The following is a 24,563-nucleotide window of genomic DNA, read 5'->3' on the forward strand; positions in this document are numbered from 1 at the left end:
GAACAGAACAAGCATCACAAAACAACAGGAAAAAAATAATTAAATCAGTATTTTTTTGCACAACTGGTTTTAGATACTTTATTTTGAGATCTGCCATGAAAAACCTAACAGTTTTTATTTGCTTTGAGCGGGAGAAAAAAACCCAAAGTCAAAAACTTGGTTACTGCTTTGAGGTTTTGTGGTGAACCCACAACTCTCAGACTTCTTTTCCAGGAAAAGGAGCATGAGGGACTGTGTGGTTTAAGCTAGTGACAAGGAGGGAATTAAAAAAAAAAAAATCAAAACATTCTACCTTTGCAAAAGGTGTCTGTTGAAAACAGTATTGAGTGGAAAAAAGACGAGCCAAGTTTTGCCAGAGATGCCATTACAAGGAAGACTGGAAATTTAAACCTTGCATGATGCACAAGATTTGATCTGACCAGTAACTCGTTTTTTATAGATGGAAGCCTTCGTAATTCTTGCTGTGGTAACAATTATCCACGATCTTCTTCTTGCTGGTCTGGATATCAAGGAGCAAATTCCAGAAGCTTCAGAAGCGGGTTCAGTGCAGTCCAGGACAGCAGGGAGTGTCTGGGCAGAGCAGGATCAGTGGTGAGGCTGCTGCAAGGGGCAGCTCCCCGTGCTGGCTGAAAAAAGAGGGGTCCAGCATCCCTTCCACGAGCCCTCTTCTTGCTGACAGCAGGCACAGGAGCACTTGCAGGGGAAACTAGTCAAAATGTTGCAGACTTTGTGCTGGTAAGTAAAATAAACAAAATCAAGTGGGTAATACACTTGGAGATAACCTACTTGCTCTCAGCTTTACTCGAGGTTACCCCTGGACATCACAGCTTGGAGAACTGATTCAAGGAGTGATCACAATTATTAATATAATAACACATGCAAAAGAATTTTTTAAAATTAAGATTTCTCTTCTTTCCAGTGAGTAATTCAGCTAGGAATCAAAAAAGTTCATGCACTTATACAAGAGCAATAAAAAAAATTAAATATTTATTTTGAATAACAAGCTTAAGTTCAGCTGCATTGTTGGCAATGTTGGTTTTAAACACAGATCACAAAAGCGTGCAGAAAATTGTATTTGAGCAAAGAACAAAATAATACTAAGAATTATACTAAACAGCTGCTGATTTTTAAAGAAACAAAAAAGGCTTGTAATCACTATACAAAATATAAAATGTATTAAACACTACCATCCACAGAACAGAGGTTTATTTTAGTTTGATTATATTTAAAAATTATTTGTGTAGTTATTTATATAGTGAATTGTAAATGAATATTATACAGTAACCTCCTTTTGGTCTGCAAAACCTTTGTTGCACTATAGCACATCCAATCACGTTGCCAGAAAAAAAAAAAAAAAAAGAAAAAAAAAGATTTATTTGTCCTTACTATCAATAAAGAAAACAATCAAATACAGTAAATATTGTCAGGTCTACAAATAATGAAATTCAAAATGACTCCTTCGACTCTGAAGCGCTTTCCATGCAAAAAGTCAGCACTTGCTGTTTAAACTGAGTGCACTACCAAGCAATGTCCAGGGCCGTAGATGCTCTTGGTAAGACTAAACCTTACAAAAAAATTTAGAAAATAAAATAAAATAATTTTTTTTAAAAAAATCAAAGATTGAATGCAATCATGCAACCTCTTACTACTGGGTAACCCACTGTGTCGCTTGTCAATTTATTGCCTTTCTGGAATATCACTCAAGGCATCAAAATTAGATTCATGATAAATATACACATAATGAAAGGACACAAACTGCTATTCGACACTACTACTGGTAATGTCTGTGCTACGTGAAAGCACCTTTAAAAAGAGCCTATGCGGCAAGAGATAAGTGTCTAAAGATTCAAAATGAATCAACAGTATTGGATAACAATATAATTCTCAACTCAGAAGCTGCCTCAAGATTAGGTGCATCTTCAGTTAATGTAACAGGAAAAAAAGGCAATGGATTTTATTATTTGTATCCACTCATAAACTGACCTAAGGCCACCAGATGTGCAGACACAACAAGTTTTCTTTTCTTTTTACAGTTCTTTAAATTGTAGGATGATAAGGGAATAGATCTATTCAAAAACAAACAGCTATTTCATCTCTATTAAGAGGTGGCACCGGGCGTGGGGTTCACGTTCTGAGTGGCCACCTGTGGTGCCACTTCAATGATCCGGGGTTTGTCTATAATCCTGGCCGTGCGGTTGCCCTTCTCTACAATGCCGATAATCCACGCCTGGTGGCCTTCGCCGTATTTCGGGGACTTGATCTCGGCGCAGAAACGCGCTGCCTGCTCTCGTGGTAAGCAGATGAGGAGGCCTCCTGCAAAGAAACAGAGCACAACATCAGAACATCTGACTGCAAAGTATTCCAGCCTTGGTCTGCCAGACCCCTACTTGGACAAGCACTTGGTGACTTCAGTGGAGTCTGCTGAGCTCCAAAGACTCCAAGAAAAGACACAGTGGAAGTCCGAGTTCTTGCTTTACAGCAAGATGTCTGTGCCTGAATGCAGTGTTTGGTTTCATATAAATGAAGCCAAATACACACGAAAAGATGTTGGCAAAAGGACTTGGTACCGATGCCAACAAATGACATACTGAAACAACACCAGCACTGTAACCTTCCTCAGAGGACTGCAGAGTGCCTCTGCACAGAAACATTTTGGATAAAGGTCATCTGCAGATACCTGTAAGCACATATTGGTGGCAGCTGATTTGGTGAGTAATCCTGATGCATGCAATGAAATCATTCATCAAAGCAGGGACCACTGCCCTGCTGAGAATGCAAGAGGCAGAACATGAAACACAGGCTTGATCCAGTGCTCCCTGTGCCAGACCTTGTGACCCCTTTGTCTGACAATTTTCTAACCTTTTCAGCCTTTCCTCTAAGTTTTTTTTCCTCAGACACAATTGAAATTACTTCATTTACTAATTAAGGCTTTCAGAAGCAGCACAGTGATGAGTTAGCAAGCTCACCATTCCACTGTTAAACCTAAAAGCATTTCCATCCTTAGAATCCCAAAGCACTGAAAGGTTGGCAAGTGAATTGAAAAATGTTTGGAGAACACAGAGACTAGATTCACACACCCTGGAATCTGAGCACGTGCTGAGCCTCACTTATTCCTTGACCCAAAGCATTCTCATCCTCACAAGTTCTGCCACCAGCTCTGAGCCAGCCCTGGGGGCAAAGGGCCACCTGCTGAGCAGATCACCCTGGGCTCAGGTGCCACCTCCTCCTCCACAGACAACTCCTCAGCACCGTCGGCACCTTGATGTTGGCTTTTCTGAGCACACAGTCCCCTTGGTGGTGACTAAAGATACTTTTCATTTAGGGCCATGAAGAAGCAGCTACTGAACATGGAGTTAATTAAAAGGGTAAGTGGAAGTGTGAAAGTGATTTTTTTGGATTCTGTATGAAGAAAAGTGTGCCAGCCAAAAAATGCCTACCTCTCTGACATTTCAAAATAACATCTCAGTATTTCCATCAAACACAACAAAAAACCCATAAGCTTGAATGACAGTGCCTAGAACTACTCCAGATGTAACAGACAAATCAATTGCAAAGGAATTATGTGACATTCCCATGGAAGGCTCTAAATCCAATTGAAGGGCAAATTACATCCTGGTGCAATCGAGTCATGGGAGAGGTTTGCAAGTGGCAGTGCAGAGAAGGTGCTAACCAGCCAGAAGGGAGGTGGGTAAGTATGGTAAAAAAGGAAACAAGAAAGAGCAGAAAAATAATCTTCACTCAGTTTTTTTTTTCACACACACTCTTCCTGCAATTTTGTATCACCTGTACATATACCCCCTTATCATTCTCTGGCAAGACCAAAAACATGTACAAAATCCCAGTTTCCAGTGGGGGGAAAAAAAAAAAAAAAAATCACTTCCCACCTGCTGGCTACATTCCAGTTTGATCAATGATGCCTAAAAAGGCTGTGAACTACTCTCAACCAGCAGCAGGCTTCCTGTATGCAGGGATTGCAGCTACTTCTCTGCTACACTGACCAGTCTCTTTAACCCTCTGGGTAAGTCCTTAAGGTTCTCCACCATGTTTTTTAGGCTAGTCTGTGTTCTTGGCATTCCCAGATGCTCTGCTTTTTGGGGATTGAAAGGATGCAGATACTTGGTGGCTGTCCTAGCTTATCTTTGTAAGAACAAAAGGGTATTTTTGGTAAGAGGTTTTGAACATTGCTGGTTTTAACAAGTAGTGTATCAATCAGGGAAGGAGGCACAGAACACTTCAAAAGCAGCCCAGACAAAGCTCTGTAATTAAGAGCAGAGATACAAATAGTTCATGAATCAAAACCAAGTCCTTGCTCCTGCTAATGGCTTTTTCCTGCAATGACTTACAACAGGATGACATCATTAGCCTTGCCTCTCTGTCAGGCACTGACACAGCCCTTCTTTTCCATCCATCTGCCTATTTCCACCAAATCTCCACAAATACCAAGTTGCTGAGATACCTCTACTACACTAAAAGAGTAATTTGATACCATCCAAAAGTTATTAGGACTGAAAAATACACACATTTGAATGTCCCAAACTCTGTGACTTATCTCTGCAAGTAGCCACTCTAACTCATTCTTTTGAAACCAAATGCCCAACTGCAACTTTAACCATTACCAAGGAGTTCCCTAAAAGAGAGTGGAGAATGATATAAAAGTGCAATTTTAGGAGACTACACCATTAGCAAGAGTGCCTGAAGGATGGAACAGATGACATAATACATCTTTTCAACACTGCCTTTTGTGAACAGGTGCCCAGCAAATGCACATAGGGAAAAAAACCCAACATAATAACCTTAAAATCCATTCAAATAGTTTTCCAGTAAATTTCTTATTGCCTGCCCACTCTGCTGAAAAACATCTGTTCCCAGCTGAAGAAGCTACAGACAGAGCGTGTCTAGAAGTTTAAGCCAGTAAGAGTCTGTGTTAGAGCAAGCAGAGCCTTGAGCAGCCCCAGCAGGGCTCCCCACAGCTGGGGAACAGCAAGGCAGGCCTTGGCCTTCACATAAATCAAGCCCAGGGCTGGAGGTGTGCAAACAGCCTGGTCTGAATGCCAATGAGCCATGCCAGCACAGCCTGCTCAGCTTCCACTCTGACACACACCAGGCCCTGCAGTGCAAGCCTGAGGCCTGTGGGTGGTTATTCAGCTTCCAGAACCTGGCCAGCATGTCCATGTGGCTATGGATCTTTTGGGTATGTGGCAAACACTGCCCTGTGACAAATCCCTGTGTCCACCTCTAATGCAAGAAACACAGCACTGTGATCAAATCACAAAGATGTGTTTTGAGGCAGCCACAGTTCACCAACCAGATCTGTCTCGCTGTTTTTCCCATCACCATCCATCTCTGCCAAGGCTCTGCATTTCAAAGAGACCTCTTGCTCTCACTCCCAGAAGAGATTCTGAAGCCAGGCATTTCCACTTCCCAGCAGTGCATCCGTCTGCACTGTTTGACATTCTTTCAGTGAAAAGAAAATTGGGTATCCCCAAGGTGCAGGATGGGCAGTTCTGAAGATATAAGCACTTGGTTTGCAGCTAAACCATTCCCACAACAACTGCTATCCAAACCTCTACCACAGCCACTCACCTGGAAGAGCACTTTGCAGTTCCAGCTGTGTCTGATGCTAATTTTTGGGCTTTTTCCAAATAATAAATGCTACTGGCACTCCAACTATGTGGGCTTCTGGGCAGTAAGAATTTGACTGGTGCTACCAACCTTATCAACACAGCTTGCCAAGCTGCCACCAGATATTTCTGCTCCCTTCTGACTCTGGATTTGGAAAGGGTTCACATCCCATATCCTGTTACACATCATCTGAGCCACACAGTCTCTGTAGGACAGAGTGTCTGCTCAAGCACAGATGGCCAAGGAACAACTCAGCAGATCAGGGTAAGTTATGTATTCACTAGGGGAAAAGTTTATGGCTCTCACTGTGGTGCTTTCTTCCAGATCTTCAGACTGTTTTGCTTCAAGGGGGCCCCTCTGTTGCGAACTGCAGAGAATGTGGATAATACTTCTAGAGAGCCAGAAGATGGCAGGGAAATGAGGTAAGAGAAAAAAGATGGATTCTCTCTATCTCCCAAAGAGAGTCAGACTAAATTAGAAAAACAAAATGAAACAGGATAGAAGAGTCAAGAGGAAAGTGAAGTAGAAATACATACAGAAGATGACTGTGCTCATCAGAGAAGAGCCTACTCCTAATAAGGCAACTTAAAAACCATCAGAAGTTCTCATCACCTGATGACTCTGTAACTGTTTTTGTCCACAGCCAGGTTTTCAGCACAGTCTGTTGTACTCACTGTCACTGCACGCAGCAGATTTATTGATTTCAAGTAATAAATGGGTCAGAGAGCAACATTTATTTTTTTGCTGCTACTCCCAATCCATAAAGTCAAATTTCATAAAAGTAAGGGAGAAAAGCTGTAAGCTGTGTTCTTGGATGTCTGTATGCTGTGGACAGAGAAGGCCTCAATTGCCAACACCAGCCCATTCAACACTAAATTCTATAATAACAAACCAAACACCATCCTTTGTAAGGCAAACTACTGCCAGTGGCTTTGCTTTTGAAAAAACTGTGCCAGATGCGGTGGCATTTCCAGATATTCACTGTTCTGGAGTTAACAGAGAAAAACAGGTTTCAAAAGAATTCAGAACCACCACTAACTTCCAACTGCAAACTGGAGGGTTGGAGGGTTTCTGTAATCGTGTTCCATAAGGGAGCAGCAGACATTCAGGACAGAGTAGTGGTTTGGAAGTCAGGCTGAAGGAGTTAGCTGTGAACAGCTGTGTGGCTGCTGCTCATGAGCCTGGCCAGGTGCCAAACCAACTGTGACTCTGAAGGCACAGCACGCGATTTGTGCGTTTGAAATGCAGTTCTGAGGTGCAGGTGTAGGGAAGGAAGAGGCTGGCACAGCTGCCACCTACCTGAGGTCTCTGGACAAGTCCCGTGCATGAGGCCGAACATGTTGCCACAGGCCTTACTGACAGCAGCCATCTTAGCCAGGACAGGGAGGTTGTGAATAACAAAGGACACCTCGTTCCGCTGCTGCTTGGCAAGGTTTTGTGCATGCCCCAGGATCCCGAATCCCGTGATGTCTGTAGCAGCATGTGCATTGAAAGTGTGCATGAGTCCAGCAGCTACAAGAGAGGGAGAAAGAACATCAAATCAGAAAATACAGAATTATCAGTGAAGTGCTTTAACATACATTTAATGCAAACCAGGTTGAGTTAAATTAATAAAATAAAAAGAACTGGAATTCACCAATAGTGCACGTAACACTTAAAAAATTCAATTTGTATTTAAGGTATTAACTCATGCTGAAAATCTGTCATGGAAGTTGTATTTATGACCATGGTCTATTAGACATGTGCTACTCATTTATATTGGCAGTCTAATAGGGTTTACTTCAGATCCAAACTTCCCAAAGCTGAGAGCCAGGGAGGTTCTGAGCTCAGCTTTGCTCCACTAAGGGCAAGGACCAGACACAGCTCAGTCTTCTCACATCTTTTCCTCTGCAGCCCTGGAATGGTGACATCAGAACTTGAGATGTGGACACTCAAGGTTCAGGAGCTGAAAAAACAAAGCCTGCGGCTGTGGGGGAAGGGCTCCAGCCTCCCCACCTATACATTCATGAAATTCCTGCACATTTGCAGCTCTTGAGTGGGAAAAAGGCACCCATGCATGCAGGACAATGGCACCAGTTTAGAGTATTTAAGTGTTGTTAAAGGTGTCTGACAAGAACAGAGAAAAACAAAACCAAGAACGCTTTGACCTTCTTTAGGTACACTTGAGCAGGAACAAGTTCTTTGCCATAAGACAATGCCGATCATTTATCCTACCAGGAAGGCTTTGACAAGGAATGAAAAACCAGGGGGATGATAAAAGAAATTAAAACTGAATAAACGGGAGAAGAGATATTTAACTATTCCTGTTCCTTCAGCTGAGAAATAAGTAATAAGAAGTAAGTAATTCAATTCTCCACTCTGCCAAAAGATACTTTGAACAAAGAAGGGAAATCCTGGGTAAAAAGAAGGGAAACTTCAAGAGTAAAAGCAAAGCCTTTGCTCTGTAACCAAAATTAAAAGAAAAAAAAATCAAAACTAAAAATTCACTGGAGGAAAAAGACAAACAGAAAAAAAAAACCCCAACAACATATTCCACATACATACTCCGCACTATGGAAAGCAAAGTAAGAGACTGAATTAGAAGAAAGTAATTTTTTTAAAAATAAAAAATTAAATTTAAGCTTACATAAGTTTAGAGCTTTTCCTTTATTTCATTCTATTTACATTTCTCTTAACCTTATCACAGTCAGGCCTTCTCTATGCAAGAAAGTAAGGAACAAATCCAGTATTTTTCCCTTTAAAACATCCTTTAACTCACTGGGATGTTACTTGCAGCACTCACATGAGTCATAACCATATCCAGCAGCTTTGTGTTTTTGCTGTATAATTACAAGAGGGCGTTTGATTTCAATTTGCTGGTTTCACTAACACTGAACAGCAGAAGGATGGGGCAGAATGAAAGGGGACAAAGTGTCTGTGGCCCAATTCCCCAAGGCAGTGAAATGAAATTGATATGGAATTGAAAAGCCTCACAATCCCTCCCCTCCAGCACACACATCTCTTCTTACCTGTCCTGTTCAGCCGTGCCATATTCATCATTGCCTCCTGGTATGCTAGTTCTACATCTTCCTGTGTCACCACGAGTTTGATTTTATTCCACTTTTCAGGCTAATGGATGAAATAAAGATGTTTCTTTCAGATTTTCAGCTGTACATTTTAAAGTACACCTTGACCACTTAAAAAAACCCAAACCCAAAATACACTTTTTTTTTAAACAGTTAAAGAGGCGCAAAATGTTCCAGTCACAGGTGGTGCCTTAGTCTGCTGCATCCCAGAAAAGTTCATTTAAAGATCTATTAGGAACTAAGCACCTCAAATCCTACTTTGAGCAGCTGAGTGGAGTGGAATAAACTACCCTAGGGAAAGAACTCCTTCAGGCAACTCTCTGGATTGAACTCCCACAGCAAAATTAAAAGAACTTTGTTGCTGGATGTTGAGATTTGTAATTTCTGGCTTCTTGGGTTTTTTAGAGATTGTTCTTATTTTCACACTTGGACACTTTGATCAGGAAAGACCACTGATATCCACCAGTCCTGGCAGAGGAATATATGCTAAGGCAGGATACAATCACTCTAGTTTATGATGAAGGTAGTTTCATAAGCCTCCTTTACAATTTAATACCAGCATCTTCCATCCATTCTCCAGTGTCTGGTATGGTCTCATCTCTTCACCATATTCCCATAAATGCTCTTCGTCCCAGAAGGGTTTCACAACAATTTAGGAAACAGTACCTTTATAAAGGGGTAATTCTTTCATTTCAAGCTGAAGTGATTCCAGATCCAGAATGAAACAAAGCAACTATTTTATTTTAAAAGCCACACTACAAACTGATTTAAGCGGGGGGTTTTTTTTGTTTGGCTTTTTTTGGGGTTCTGCCTTAGGTTTCAAAACCAGTTCTGAGGCTGATCACAGGAAGGAAACTGGTCAGATGATGGCAATGGAAATCACAAACCATGTGGAAGCACAACTCCAGACTGAGGGTAGAAGAGACACAAACACAGGTAAGGTATGAACTGAAGGCAAATTCCTCTCCACTACAGCAGTCAAATACTGGGGTTAGTCAAAAGGGAATTATGGCAGAAAAGTTTGCAAAAACTCCCTAACAGGTTATAAAAGCAAGATTAGATTTCCAAATATGACGGGTCTGTAGACAACAGCAAAGAGCTAGAAAACCCTCCCTGAAGGGGCACATCACAGCACCCCCTTTCATACCTTTAAGCACACATATCTCTACACTCCAGTTTTCCATTCTTGCCTGTGCATAACTGTGCTATACTATACCTTCTCCCATACACTTTTTAATATGAAGTCCAATTTCCCACTAAAATTTGATTTGCAGGTGGATTTGTGATGGGCAATTAATTCTAGTCTCACTTTCACAAAACAAAGCTAAAGAAAAGGCAGCACAGCTACTCAGAAATTTTCCTACCACAATCAAAGATATATTCTGTTTACACATAATAGCAGTATTGATTTCCTGGCTGTCCTCATTTTTCAGACCAGGTTTTTCTTTTTGGCAGTTGAGGAAATTAGTAGTATTTGAGATATGTGGAAATTCAGAATAGCCTTAATTTGCAAGTCTGTCAGTACAAGAAGGTATGTTAAGAAGTAAGATTATGGCCAGAAAACATACTATGGAATTGGGGTCTTGTTGTTTCACTTCATTTTCATATCAAGATTATTTGAGGCCCTGATCCTTGTATCTGTGGAAAACACAGGATTCTGAAGAGGTCAAAATTGCTAGGCCAGACCTTATGAAGAAGGAGAAAAATATTGTTCCCTTGTTGCTCACACTTCAGACTCCAGTGAAGGTTTAAGCTGGTTCTCTCCCACTTTGCTGTGTTAATTAGAATTCATCTGACAATGCAGTGGCCAACAGCCAAACCAGAGTAGATTCCAGCTCATTCCTCTGCCAGTCTATTGGCTCAGAAGTCCCAAAAGCAGAAAAGATGCATTTTTTTAGAGTGTAAACTGAGCAGTTCTAACTCGGAAGACACGTACTGGGAGCCAGACAACATAAGCAGATGCCAATTTTGCAGTTACTTTTCAGTTCAGTAGTTACATTTTTGCCTGAAGTAACAGATGGAAGTATGTCTACATCCATAATGCTGCTAGAAATATTCTAAGTGAATGCACAGGGCAATACGTGTGAAACGCAGATAAACTTCCATGTACACAAGCAGAAAGCCCAAGAACAGAGAGAGCATTCTTGGCCTAACTGCCATCAATAAGTGTTGCCAATTACTTTGGCAGGTGGAGTAGGGCATAATGTTGCCCAGGGTGATAGTCTGTTGTTCTGTTAGTAAACAATTTTGGTTATTACAGCAATGCCTGAGAAATAACTAAGAATTAGGTGCAATTAAGATGGGCTCACTAAGCACAAAATTGTAAAGTGCCTCGGTTCCAAAGGAATTTTGCACACAAGTAGGGAAGGCTGGAGTATATCAAGGAGGAAGGAGAGAGAGTGACAGATGACTCCCATCTGAGCTGAATTTTGTTGAGGGAATGAGGAAGGTCATCTTTAACTCACACCCCTCTTCCCTATTTTTTTTTGTGGTGTACTCACAATATCTAGCCACTGGTGGACAGCTACAGCTACTTGTGTTCCCAAGGGTTTAGTTAATACAAGCACATCTCCTGGCACTGCATTGTCTGGCCTGGAAACAAAGAATTCACATATTAATGACACAGCAAGATTCAAACACATTATTAGGAATAAGTGCTGATAATTACATTTTCCACAGACCCACGCATCTTATTGCACTGTTAAAAAACTGACTAATTGCAGAATTACCCTTTGGGATTCACTGCAATATTATTGAGGAAAATGCTGCAAACTTGTTTTAAAAGTGCTAATCCTTCTTTCTTGGAAAAAAAACAATGCTTGCAGTCAGACACATACCAAATTACATCTTTCAGATTTTTTGAGACTGATAAGGGAAGAGAGGATAAGGGAAAAAAATTACATTTTTTACCCAGGGTATCATATCCAGCATTAGAATCATGCACAAGTTCATTTGTGTAGAGTAACATGCCACAGTGGGACATTCAAAATCAGCTACTGTTAAATGGACAGAATGCTCTAAAGACAGCAGTTTCTGCAGCTCTCTATAGCCACTAACAGGACAACTGGGACACGGTTTAGAAATGTATGTATAAATGTGGCACAAATTTATGTTCAAAACAATCTCCACCACCTTTAAAGATTAGAAGCTTAATTCTCCTGTCAAAAGGAGAATAGGATCAAAAAGGACTGGGGGGTGGGGAGAAGTAAAAGGACATCCTGTTTAAAAAAAGCAAATATGTACAAAGAGATGTGGCATCTGATGAGTGCTAAGGACAAATGCAAGCAGGAGAAGGTACTGCTTTATTCATCAGGAGACACACCACAAGATCACAACACAGTGCTTAAAGGAACATTACTTAAAGGAATATTATCCCTCAGACCAGTGCCTTTGATTGTTTAGTGATTTAACTTACATTATAAATTCATTAGGCTGACAGACTGTCGTGGCCACTCCTCCTAAAACAATCCAGGGATTTAACACTGTTTGGCCACCAGTAACAGATGTTCCTGCCTCTTCTGCTGCATCTTTGAAACCCTGGATAATTAGAGGCATCACTTTGTCTCTTTCCTAGAGATCAAAACAGAAGTCAGAGTTCCATACACAGCAGTGCTAGTCATTGCAAGACTGGTCCAAGGCTTTAACCACTCCAACCAAATGCCCTCTTGGCAAATAGTTCGTGACAGAAAAGCAACCCTTAAGAAGGGTCTGGCCTCCTGAAAACTGCATGTTATCCCACAGAGTTACCATTTTACAGCTCTGTGTAGAAGAAACATTTTAGAAAAGGTCATGTAAGAGTAATCAGAGCTCTGGAAACTCAGAACTACCCTGCTGCTGTAATCAGGCACAGCCACAGCAGTGCAGCGCTACAAGAATCAAGATGCATTTGGGCTCCATTAACCATCAAAGTTTCAACTTACATCCTTCTAAGAATAAACACCTCTTTTTAACTACAGCAAAATAAACATATGTGCAGATCACTTCCACAAAGAAAAAAGCAAAACCAACTCAAAATCATCTATCCAAAATGACAGATGAATTGGCAATCAAATGCTGGCCTTTGATAGAAGGTGGCACCCCATTTTGGTGGGGATGAAGGCAGTAGATTACAATGCCACAGAAAACTGAACTTTTAGCACATGACCTCAGAATGCTTATGAGGCAAGATCCATACTATGAACTAAGCCATTCAATAAGACCATGTCTTCAAACAGCTTCAAACTTTGAGGAGAAAATACACTAAAGATAAATACATTCTGAGCACATTTAACTGTTTGAGTCTTCCTTCAAGATAAAGTGCCAAAAGTCTTACCCTATCTGTCATTTTATTGCTGATTCCAAGGAGCATCAACATGTTGTCGCATTCTGTGACCCCCATGGCATAAAGGTCACTTAGGACATTGGCACACGCTATTCGTCCCTGAAAAACAAAGAGAGACAAGAAAAAAAATCTGCAGCACTGTTGATGAATGTTTAAACACCTTCCATAAGCAAAGCTTCCAGTGTGAGTCTGCACTCTGACACAGCTTCTTACTCCACAGCATTAAGAAATCCAGGCAGAGATTTGGTAGGATCCATTATGTGCTATGTGCCCACCTAGAAGTGCAAGTATCATTCCTTTACAGGCATGGAGAGAATTCATCCATCCCAGCTGTCCTGGTCAACACTCTCCCACTGACTCCATAGGAATCCCAGAGTTCAGACTGGATGCCCAATCTGAGAGAATAAGTTAAGATCAACAGTCTATCTTTGATAACAAGCTCTGTTTACTTAACATGGTATACTCCTATTAACTTTATTCCAGCACAAAACTCTGCATCCTGATGGAGATGGCCATGGCATGGAATTCACAACTGCTAGGAAATTAATCCAAAATGCACATATTGCTGAACTTCTGCATCAGAATACACAGGAGATGGGTCCTTGAGAAAAATGTTTGTTCCCTGCACTACTCTGGAGGCCATGTCTGCACTCCTGAGTTTCTAGGACAGAACTCCTCTTTCCCAGAGGATGCAGCTGTGCTGTGAGCACACAGCCTCACTGGGCTGCTTCCTCTGCTCTGGGGATGACAGTGTGTGCAGGCAATAAAGGAGCTCAGGGCTCCTAGGATCTGCATTTGCCACCACTGAGGGAAGCTGTGTATCCCCACCACTCACACAGTGAGAGAGATGTGTTTATCTGTCACTTTCCAGATGACAAGATCAGGCTGAATTTTGCTACAGCACCAATTTTACTGACTGTTGTGTATGTATCTCCACTAATAAAAACTTGTACAAGAGACAAATCTGTCTGTCTGCTCAAGATTCCTCTAAGAAGTCAGGAAGCTGAGAGGACTCAGAAGCCATCATACACATTACATGAGGTTAGTTACTCTAATTTTACTAAATTAGAGTCAGGGTTTCTGAGGTACAGACCCAGCACAGATGAGACATCAAGTTTTCTGATGAAGATGCAGAACTTCCTCATACAGAGTGTGCCCCAAGGGACAGCAAGGTATTTTAAAAATATAGGACAAATTCTGTTGTGTTACTCTGGAAGACTTCATGCATTCTATGAAAGTTGTTTTAGGTTTACAGCTGCAGAACTGTAATCAACACCTGGCTTTATGATTACAAGTCTGTGCTTTTCGTTATGTTCAAAGGGAACACCACCATGGTAAAAGCAACAGCATGCTTATTTGATACAATTTGCAAAAAGGGTAATGTTTTCAGGCAGTGACTTCACTCACTGATAACATGAAACAACATCTCCAAATCACAAATAAATATAATACAGTTTTTCTAAGTTCAAGAGTTTTCAGTGGCATCAGAGGAATCCATGATATTTGGAACTGGAATATATTTTAATTCCAGTTAATAATTAAAATCTTAAACTATTAAGAAAAGAGTTGTATACTGCACTGTTTGATGGATATTGGCTGCTAAATTTCTACATGCCTGCCATTTCCCTTTTGTGGTACTATCAAGCCATTGTCTGTAATCTTCAGTATTTACCAAGCAAACTGCTGGTTTGTGCCCTGTTAGGAATGACAGATTATGGTTTTAAAAACCGTAAGGACAACACCTCTGATAGTCAGAGGTCAGTCTAATAATGCTTTTGCCAACTGCCAAAACCACTATGGAAACAAATTCAGGGAAGTGTGATTCCCAGGTCTGAAAGAGCAGAGAGAACAGCACAGGGCTTTTGTGACACACCAGCAAATCCAACAGGGTTCACAAACAGTGGCCAGGTCCTGCAGGCCACCTGCCTGCTTGCATAGTGCCCTGAAACACAAAAGATTTTATGCAATACTAAGAACTATTTGTAAGGGCAAAGGATGAAGGATCAGACATTCATCTCCAGTCCTGAGTGAAGGTTCTTAAAACAGCAACAAAAAGGTTCCTGGATGAAGGAGGAAAGATATATTCTCTCAAACCAGGCAGTTCTCTGCTCCTGTACTCAGACAGGTGTCTCCACAGTGCTACACCAGAGGCCAGTATCCAGTGCTAGTCCCAATGGATTGATGCTTATTACAAAACCTTTTTTTGATTGTTTGTAAGTTTTCTAATAAACCATTTAAGCTGAATAAATCCTGTGCTTGGTATAGATTTTACAGGTGTACATTCTAGGAATGATTTTACACATGGACTGTTTTCAAGGACAGAGCCAAAGTGAAAGAGAAAGAGAAAAAGAAGGAAGAATGATTTTGCATATAACTGCAGAACTTAGTTTTAAAATAGGCAGTGCCAGAGTGAGCTGTTTTCTGAAGCAGAAATCGGAAGTTCAGCTGAGTCCACAAGCAGTTTTGCCTTCCTCAGCTGTTTCCTAATCCCTTGTGTCACAGCACCCAGCTTGGAGTTCACTTTTGGCTTTCCCTCTCTGCTTCCTCCCCTCCAATTAGGAAGAGAGATCAGATAGGAAGCTGCAGGTAAACTCTGTGCACAGAGAAAGGAAGAGACTCTAGATCAGGGAACCCTCACTCAAAACCAGTTTAGAAGTGCCTGGGTAAGGACACTGAAGGGAAGGGCTAGGAAAGTGTGCACTGCAGGTGAGTGATAGGTGTGGGTCAGGGGACAGCTGGACTTAAACCAGGGAAAGAAGCAGCTGGGAGAAGGAGGGTAGCAGTAGTGTGTCTCAAGCAGAGGAGGCCACAGTACAACCTTTTATATGGCCTGGACACTGCCTCGAAATTCCCAAACCTCACAAATCCTCTGCTAGTAACAACCATCCATAAATCCCATGGCAAACTGTATTTGACTGTCCTCTAACCAATGTTAGTCCACACAAGCAAGAAGTAATCTCTACTGTCCCTTGGGGTACTCTGGCCCTCAAGAGACAGGTCTAAGCAGAGGGTCCAGGAGCAATAATCCTGCTGGATCATCTTTGGTGGTATCAGCAAGAAGGCTTGAGACAGAATCTCCATCCTCAGTTAGCTCTTAGGAAGAAATACACATATGTAAACAGATTAGGAAGTGGCCAGCCATCAGATTAAAATAAATGCCCTCAAGAATGAAAAGTGAAGGACTTGAGAGTTAGTACCAAGGTTACAGTGCTGGTGCATGTGGATCAGAGCACAGACTCTAACTATGATGCAACCTCTGAAGCTGGACTAATGCCAAATTTACATTCCACTCCTACCACACTGACCTAAACTTCATCTGGGCACAGGCCCATCTATCTACTCCTGTGGCATTTCAAACCCTTTGTATGTCCAAACAAAGCAACCCCCCCACTTCACCACAGCCTTTAACACTGTCCCTCAAGTTTTTGTTACAAGATGAGAAGAGAGTTTCTCAGATGATGAACTTGAACACAGATCTCCAAAACAATTTTTTTCTCCTCTGCTCCCTGACAAGTTTCCACATGATATTAAAGTAACCCACTTGAATCAACTCCAAACTCCAGAGGCCAGCCTGAGATTTTTGGCTGCTCAGTTTGCAGAAAGAGAACTCTCCTGGAAGAGAAATCACAGGAGCTAGGCTTACACATGGGCACCACCCGTGGTCAAGCATGCTTAAAAAAAAAAAAAAAAAAAGTCCCAATTTCAAACTGCATCCAAACCTACCAGACAGGTCTCATAGAGCAAACAAACTGACAGCAGCACATAAAACATTCAGTCACATCAACAGCAGTAAAAGCAATGGAGTCACATCCAAACCACAGAAAACATGAATTCTAGCACCTTTCATTTAACATTTCTTTATAGCTTTATTAATGTCTTTTTTAAAAGCTCACTTGTTTCCCAGGATCTGTTCAAGTCAATACTGATCACTGCCACACATGGAGGAATCTCTGCTGAGACAGACTAAACGTGACAGGAACACAGAAGGAAGCAAGGCCAAAGTGCACACACCTTCCAATCAGTCGTTTCAGTGTGTCCACGTTCAAGTGGAGGTAGCACCACAGGAAACTGGTCTTCACAAGGCACTCTGAAATTGCCAGCTGCTATTGCCAACTACTGACATTAGGTATTTCCAGTTCTAACAGGTTACCTGGTTATCTCAATACTTAAAAAAGGCCAGTGGTTCTGCTCATAAGTGGAGTTTACTCTCTGCTACTTCACAGGCTGCTCATTTTCCCCCTTTTGGGCTCTTCAAACCAAATCCCACAAGAGATGAAAGAAAATCTGAATTAAAAGGTGGCAGTTCTCCCAACTTTCACCTACACAGAAAGCAGCACTGCAGCATTCCTGGGAGATTCCAGGATGAAACTATGCCTTTCCTCTTCAAATCTATTTTGGAAAGACTCTGAATGCAATTAATCACACAATTAGCACCACACATCTAGAAGAAACTGTCAGAACTGCCATCAGGTTGCTGAGAAGCCCAAATCAGCAATAGGCCCAAGAATCAAGTTTAGCCAACTTACCATCATGTAAGGGTCATCCACAATAGGATAAATATAATCTGTCGTCTGGACTAATGACAAACCTCCATGTCTTAATGGAATTACACAAGTGTCCATCCCAATTCCTGCAAAGACAGAAATCCATGAGTGAGGTGGGTAACTGTGCCCTGACTTATCTGTTGCTCTTAAGAAAAGAGTTTATAAAACATGTCTGTGAAATACCTAATATTGCCTAAACAGACATGGCAAATTCCTTCATCAGAGAAAGCACACAGCACAAGTAAGAGTTAAAAACAAGCAAAGAAAAAAAAACCTCCTGGTTGGAACTGAACATAAGTGCAAATGGCTGAAGGCAAGAATTTAACTACAATGTTCTTTATTCTTTTGCAGCAGCATAACAGCACATCAAGAACATCTGTGCTTTTATGTAAGTACATTTAAAGTTAAGAGGAACTAAGTACATCGATATTGTCAAAAGCAAGTAAGTTATCCAGTCACTCTGATCTCAACAAAAATATGGTAACAGCCATGAAGGGACACAGCATCTCATAAAGGACATTCCTTCATTTCAGAAGGAACAAGTCACAGTCCAGGTCCTTGGTGAAAAGATGATTCACCCATTTGAAGCTTTAGCAACCAAACTGACCTCACCTTACAAGGCTGGAAGATTGCAGACCACCTGATGGACACACAACTCCTTGGAGAAAACCACAACTCCCAGCATTTGCTGCAATGGAAGAGCCCACGCCAAAGGGGCAGGTGACAAATCACAACATGCTGGCTTGAGCCATGCTCCCCTATGGATTGCCTTGTACCTTGCAGCAATGGCAGGAAGCTCACCTCCTTCCCAGGCTGGCAGCAAGCTGACCGGAATTACTCTGCATGCCCCACAGAGCAAGAGTCTTCAAAACAGCCCATTTTTAGGGAGAAGGAACCTTTCACCATGTATTAATGAGACACACTACCCTAGCAAGAGCTACAAAGCAGTGCTTGGCAGTGTCCTGTACAGGGATGGAGCAACCTGCTGTCATCTGAGTCTTACTAAGGGGACAGAGGTCTGTCAGGTAGGTATACAGGTGGAGAGGATCTTGCCTCTCCTGCTAGAGACAAGAGAGCTTGCCTTGGAAGAGAACACATACTGACAAGCTCCCAAGCAGAAATTTAGGGTTGCTCAATGTCACAGTAGTTCTCAAGCCACTATGCCTGATGTTCAGTGCCTCCAGGGTAGGGTACATAAGCAGCTGCAGAGAAATGGCCCAGATGCAGGAGCTGCTTTGCCCTGGGTTCACCTCTCCATGACATACTGCTGCAAGACCAACTTCACCCGTGCATTTTCCCACAATTTCAGCAAAAGAGCTGCTTGACAGCCAGGCCAAGGGGCTATGATGATGGTCCTTCTGAGGCTGTGCTAATGTCCCACCAAAACAGGCCTGAATAACAATTCAGAGCCATGACTGATTTCAGGTCTATAACAGCACTGAGAATAAACATCAGCTTTGCAGATTTGCAGTTTCTTACTCACAGCCATATTTAAGTCTGCTCTGGGTAACATCCCTCGCTAAACTAAAAAGGCAAGAGCTTGAGCCTGCTGCTGGCAACCTCCCTCCTGACTGCATTTCAAAAGCATGGTGCCTGTGCACAGATGGTGAAGTTACCCGTCTATACTTTTTAAGCACAAGACATCAAAGGCAAATCTCACACCAAATTTATACAAAGACACATTTGCTAAAGGGATACTCATCACAAAAGAGACCTAAACTCTTCACAGTCTATTACTAACAGATTTTCTGTTACATAGTATCACACCTACACACTGATGACATAAATCTACTTTTATACCTTTTCATACAGCAGTAGAAGAAAAGTCTACTAGCAATTCCATTATTGTTTAGAGCCTGTAAGTCTGTAAGAGGAAAAAAAATCTAAACCAAACTATTGTTGATTTTAGAAAATTGCTAAATTGAAATGCTGCTGTGAACAGCTTACTTAATTTAGAAAAATACATAAAAAATAACAGTTTGGGGATGAAAAAAGATGGAAGCGTCCTCCATCAGGGAATATTAAATTACAGTGCCACCCCAGCTTCACACACAATTGCTGCTTATATATTTCATACAAAGATTCCCATTGTTTAAGCAAGAGCATGGGCGCCTTACTAATCTCTCATTATATTCAATCTCCACCAGAATAATGGGTTGCAACCTGTTAGCCTGCTAATAGACAATTAGCAATGTTTATATAATTTTAAATAAAGTTACTGAACGCTAAATTGATAATGAATAACTTCAGAACAAATGCTCCATTGATATTCCTAAGTTGAGGGGGGAAAATACCATTCTGCACTGCAAAGAGATTGAATATGCAAGGCTGAGTAAATAGACAAACAGAATTAAAAGTGTCATTAAACACATTATCTACATTAATTTATCTATATCAATATTAGGTACAGTAGCTGGTATCAAAATACCTACGTTTGCCCTGTTCCCCATGTAGGTGGCTTGTGCAGGTTGTTTTCCCTTTTTGCTTGCATCATTGTGCAAATATCAAAGAGAAAGTGAAGCTGGCAAGAACACAGAGGTCTTGGAAAGGCAGCCTTTCCCAGGCAGCTTCTACAGGTGAGCAAAAGAGTTAGAGTGGGGAACAATGAAAGGACTCAAAGGAATCATGACAATTGTGAAACAATTTGCTCCCAGTCAGCTGAAGCAAGGAAGTTCTCTTGCTCACTTTCTGTGACCCAGGAACAGAGGGGAGAGGAGGGAGAGAGGAAATTCACCTGGGAGCCATCCAAATTCATTTGTTCATTGCATCAAATTCCAAATGCAATGCATGAACATAAAAGTCTAAAATTAACTGAGAAATTAACTGACAGGACTTCAGTTTGCACAGCATCTACTGGGGAGAAAGGGAGGAGCAGACTAACACCTAAGCATGTGCCCATCACAATGGCCATTCCTGAGTGTTTTGCTTTTGTAGTTGAGTGCACTGCAGGATGTTAAATAATTAAGATAATATTATTGTATCCCAGATGCCAACAAATGACAGCATGAGATTCGTTCTTCAGCTTTCTGGATGCTGTGCATGCATTATACAACACACAATTTTCAAACTGATTAAACAAACCACAAATACGATTGTGTCACTAAGCAAACTGAGCAGAAGGACCACCAATGTCCAGAGCAGCAACTACTTACCCAACCTGGGCATAACTGCTCCCAAGAACTGTTCATCTTCCTGAAAATGGTTTTCTTGTAGAGATTCAAGCAGTTTCTGTAAGACATCCTGCGGCACTTTGCAGCCTGTGCCCTTCAGTTCCGTGAATCGGGTCAGACGGAAGCTCTTGTCCAGTTCGTAACTTTCTGGGTTAAAGGACTCCCGAACAGACATGGTTCTCTCCCACAGACTGCCGGCCTCTCCCACCCCAGAGCAACAGGATCAGTTCCTCTGCTGATCAGTCTTATTAAAAAATAAAAATAAGAATAAAAAAAAGAGGGAACGTTAGAAATTCCTGTGACTTGCAAGACATCATGTTTACCACGTGGTTCAAGTTAAAAGAAAAAGAAAGCCCTTGTTGCTGTTGTTCACCTGTTAAGACAGGTGTGCCCATCTCACACAACTCATTTCCCTACGACTACAAAGAGATGACTCCTCATCTTACCTTCTGACATTTAACACTATAACTGTGCCAGGTGAATCAGAGAATTAACTTCTTTTCCAGATATGCTGAGTAAGGTTTCCATTAAAAAAAGAATCCAACACACTTACCGACCTCATTTAACACAGAGGTAATGAAAGAAATAATAGTTCCCAGAGCACAGAGGCCAACTTCCCAAAGGCAACCTGGGCCCTGATCCTGCAGCATGCTCAGCAGAGACATCTGTTTGTACTCAGCTCAGTGTGGGGCCATAATTTTCACCATTAACATATTAATCTCAAAAATAAGATGCTTTTCAAGTAATGGCTTTGCTTCAGTCCTGAAGTAAGAAGCTGAAGCTCCATAATACACCTGTCCTCCTTGGGAGGAAACACGCTCCTGGTGTTCTGTTAGAACAGGCAGCAGAAGAACAAAGAGGCCGCATTTAAGCGGAGTGGTTCACCTGCAAACATGCCAGTTTACCTTTTAGCTGTCTGTTCACAGACAAAAAAATGCTGAAAAGTTTCTTTCCTCTTCAGCCCATTTTTAGTCAACTAATGATACAGAGAATCAGAGAATTGCCCATTAAAATGGTAATGTAAAAAGACACTGATGCAATTCATTTAATAAAATTCTTAACAATGCATGTCTAATTTTAGAACGTTTTTCCACTCTGACTCACATCCACCACACTCCAAAACTAGTAAGAGGCCTAACAGAGACACTGACTTCTAAACAGGAACGGCTGTGATAATTCATCTTTCTCAGAGAACAAGTTTTCAGGAATTACCAAAAGCAACCTGTCTAGCAGTAGGTTCTTAGAAAGCAACAAGAACAGAGTTCAGTGGCATCACTGACAAAACATGATACTGATGGCCATGCCCTAATGAGGTTAAGCTGAAAAGAAGAACGCAAGTTACTGGTATTTGCCAAGTTCAACTTTGCTAGATGAAGGGAAGAAGTAAATCTACAGACTGTGTTGTATCTGCCCTACACAGCACTTATTAACAAGTACATCTGTTCCATAAACCTTTAAGTCAATTTATGGACTATAATTTGTACAGATTGAAGTTTTAAGTTCCCTGAGAACTTTTGATGTGGAGCCCAACTCCCCTTCACTGTGTTTTCCCTCCTTCTTTGGGAGGTGTGGCACTTATTTAAAACAAATCTTCCAAAGCCTAGGCTCGGGCAGAAATCCAAACTCCAGTTACAAGAACGTGTCTTGGATGAGCAATGAATGCAGTTCCTAGCTGTTGTCTTCCAATGCAAGACACTAAGCACTTGCAATTAAAAAAAAAAAAAAAGTGTCTGGAAAACAACCTGTCAACAGAAATACGAGACAAAAGCTTTTAAAGGATGGGGGTTGGTTTTTTTTTTCCTTCACTCTTTTTTAACACTTCATTCTAATTAATTCCAGAAAATTATAAAAAGCAGCTTGCCCCACAAGGGAAACATCTTCCTTCATCTAACCAAAAAGTGCAATAAGCTTAGCACCCCCTGCCTACTTACACAGGGATGGATGCAGAGGTCACAGACTACCAGGAACTTTTTGCAGCCCTGAGGACTGTAAGGACACAGTTCCCCCGTTTGAAAACAACTCGTGAAGCAAACAAGACGATTTCATTTAATGGAAAACATCCGCAGCTCAAGAACACGATAACTTTTCTAATAAAGATCTGATTAAAGCTGCATGCAAATGTGCAATCCACACACTCCCATGGCAGCAACAGTCCCCGCAAGAACAAGTTTTGGTAACTTTGGTGGTCACAGCACCGAGCCTGGCAGAAGAGTTTGGACAACACTCAGGCACAAGGTGTGATTCTTGGGGCTGTCCTGTGCCGAGCCAGCTGCTGGACTGACGGCCCTTGCGACTCTGAACATTCTGTGATTCTGGCAATCCATGCAGCACTGCGATGTGAGCGACAAGCATCCCTCCCCAGCAGCAGACACCACCTCCTAACCCAGACGTTTCTTACTTTAAAAGAGCGGCATAATAAATATTAAAAGCTGAAGGTTAACCCTTGCCTTCCTAAGCAGCAGAGAGAGGAGAGCACAGGAGCAAAAAGGGGGGGAGGGAGGGAGAACTGGAGCCAGGTACATACCCCGAACAAACCCCAGCGCACCCACCGCCAGCCCGGCCGCCCGACACACACGAGGCGAGGCGCTGCAACCACCATCGATCCGGGGAATGCGGCGGGGAGCGCTGCGGGCAGACATGGCTCCGGGACACCTTAAATTTCCAGCCGCTGCCTTTAGAGGCAAACCCGGGGCCTTCGCTGCCGCTCTTTGTGCGGCCGGAGCGGCGGCGGGGGAAGAGCACGAGGAGGAAGAAGGTGCGCGGAGCGGCGCTGGCAGCGGCTCCTTCCCGGGGTGCGGCGGGGCCGGAGCCCGCGGTGCCCGACCCCGCTGTCCCCCGTGTCCCCACGTGCAGGTACGGTGTCACCGGGGCGGGGTTCACCCCTCGCCGGCGGGGACGGCCGGTGGGATGTTGGGAGCAGCCCCCTCTCCGCCCCCGCCGACACTCCGTAATGGGGAGGGAGGGAAGCACGGCGGTGGGGGGAGGAATTGGGGGGGGAGAAAGGAGGGAAAAGGGAAAAAAAAAAATGTCGGCGGGCGAAAATTTAACCCGTCCGCTGCCGGCGTCCAAATTTTTTTAAAGCGGCCACATCGCGGTGAAGGCGCTGCCCCCCCATCCCCGCTCCTTCCTCCGCCCTTCCCCCGGGGCCGGGCCGAGGGAGGGCGGCGGGGCCCGGGCCAGGCGGGCACCCCGCGCCCCGGCCGCGCCGCGCCGCCCCCCGCGCCCGGCCCGGCGGGAACGGCGGAGGCGAATTCCCCTTTAAATCTCCCCGCCTTGCACCCCCCCTCCTCCTCCTCCTCCCTCCTCAGGTCTCCCTCTCACCGGCTCTCGCCGCCTCCTCGCCCTCCGCCTCCTCCCGCGAACGGGACTCCCAGCGCGGTCCCACAATGCACCGGGCGCGCCGGGCTCCCTCAGCGCCGCCTGAATAGAAAATGCCGCCGCCGCCGCCGGGCACGGGGGGGTTAAACCCCCCCTTTTCCTCCCTGTCCCTGCTTTTCCCTCCCTTTCCCTCCCGCCTCCCCGCTCCGCGCTTCCCGCCCCCTCCCGCTCCCCCTCACACCGCATCCCACGCGCGTTCCCGCGCGGGGGCGCGCGCCGTTGCAGCGCGACATGTCGCGACACCGCCCCCCCCCCCTCAGTTCAGCACGTGAGGGCAGCCGGGGCGTGTGTGTGGGGTCTGGTCCCTTCTGGCAATCACGGAATCGTCGAGGTTGGAAGAGACCTTTAAGCTCAGCCAGTCCAACGCAGCAGTGCCGCTGTAACCCCTTAAATCCTGAACCTCATCGAGCGGCGCCAGGCGCTTCCCAAACTTCGCTCCAGGGACGGTGACTCCGCCACCTGC

At 43.2% G+C, this 24,563-nt stretch overlaps 1 protein-coding gene across 2 annotated transcripts; it reads right to left on the reverse strand.

Annotated features, from left to right (window-relative positions):
* Positions 1-970: 970 nt before the first annotated feature.
* On the reverse strand, positions 971-24,163 carry SEPHS1 (selenophosphate synthetase 1). 2 transcript variants are annotated; one of them, XM_033058280.2, is made up of 9 exons: positions 24,044-24,163; positions 20,705-20,966; positions 17,535-17,638; positions 13,000-13,107; positions 12,103-12,257; positions 11,189-11,279; positions 8,631-8,730; positions 6,922-7,134; positions 971-2,313 (listed from the first exon to the last, which is right to left on the reverse strand). In XM_033058280.2, the coding sequence occupies exons 2-9, from the start codon at positions 20,895-20,897 to the stop codon at positions 2,099-2,101; spliced, it is 1,179 nt and encodes a 392-aa protein (XP_032914171.1). In that variant the 5' UTR covers positions 20,898-20,966; positions 24,044-24,163; the 3' UTR covers positions 971-2,098. The 2 variants fall into 2 exon arrangements, with proteins under 2 accessions (XP_032914171.1, XP_032914172.1); XM_033058281.2 differs by lacking the exon at positions 24,044-24,163 and adding an exon at positions 23,247-23,481.
* Positions 24,164-24,563: the final 400 nt, after the last annotated feature.

The sequence above is a fragment of the Catharus ustulatus genome, chromosome 4, assembly GCF_009819885.2.
Source record: "Catharus ustulatus isolate bCatUst1 chromosome 4, bCatUst1.pri.v2, whole genome shotgun sequence".
NCBI classification, from domain to species: domain Eukaryota; kingdom Metazoa; phylum Chordata; class Aves; order Passeriformes; family Turdidae; genus Catharus; species Catharus ustulatus.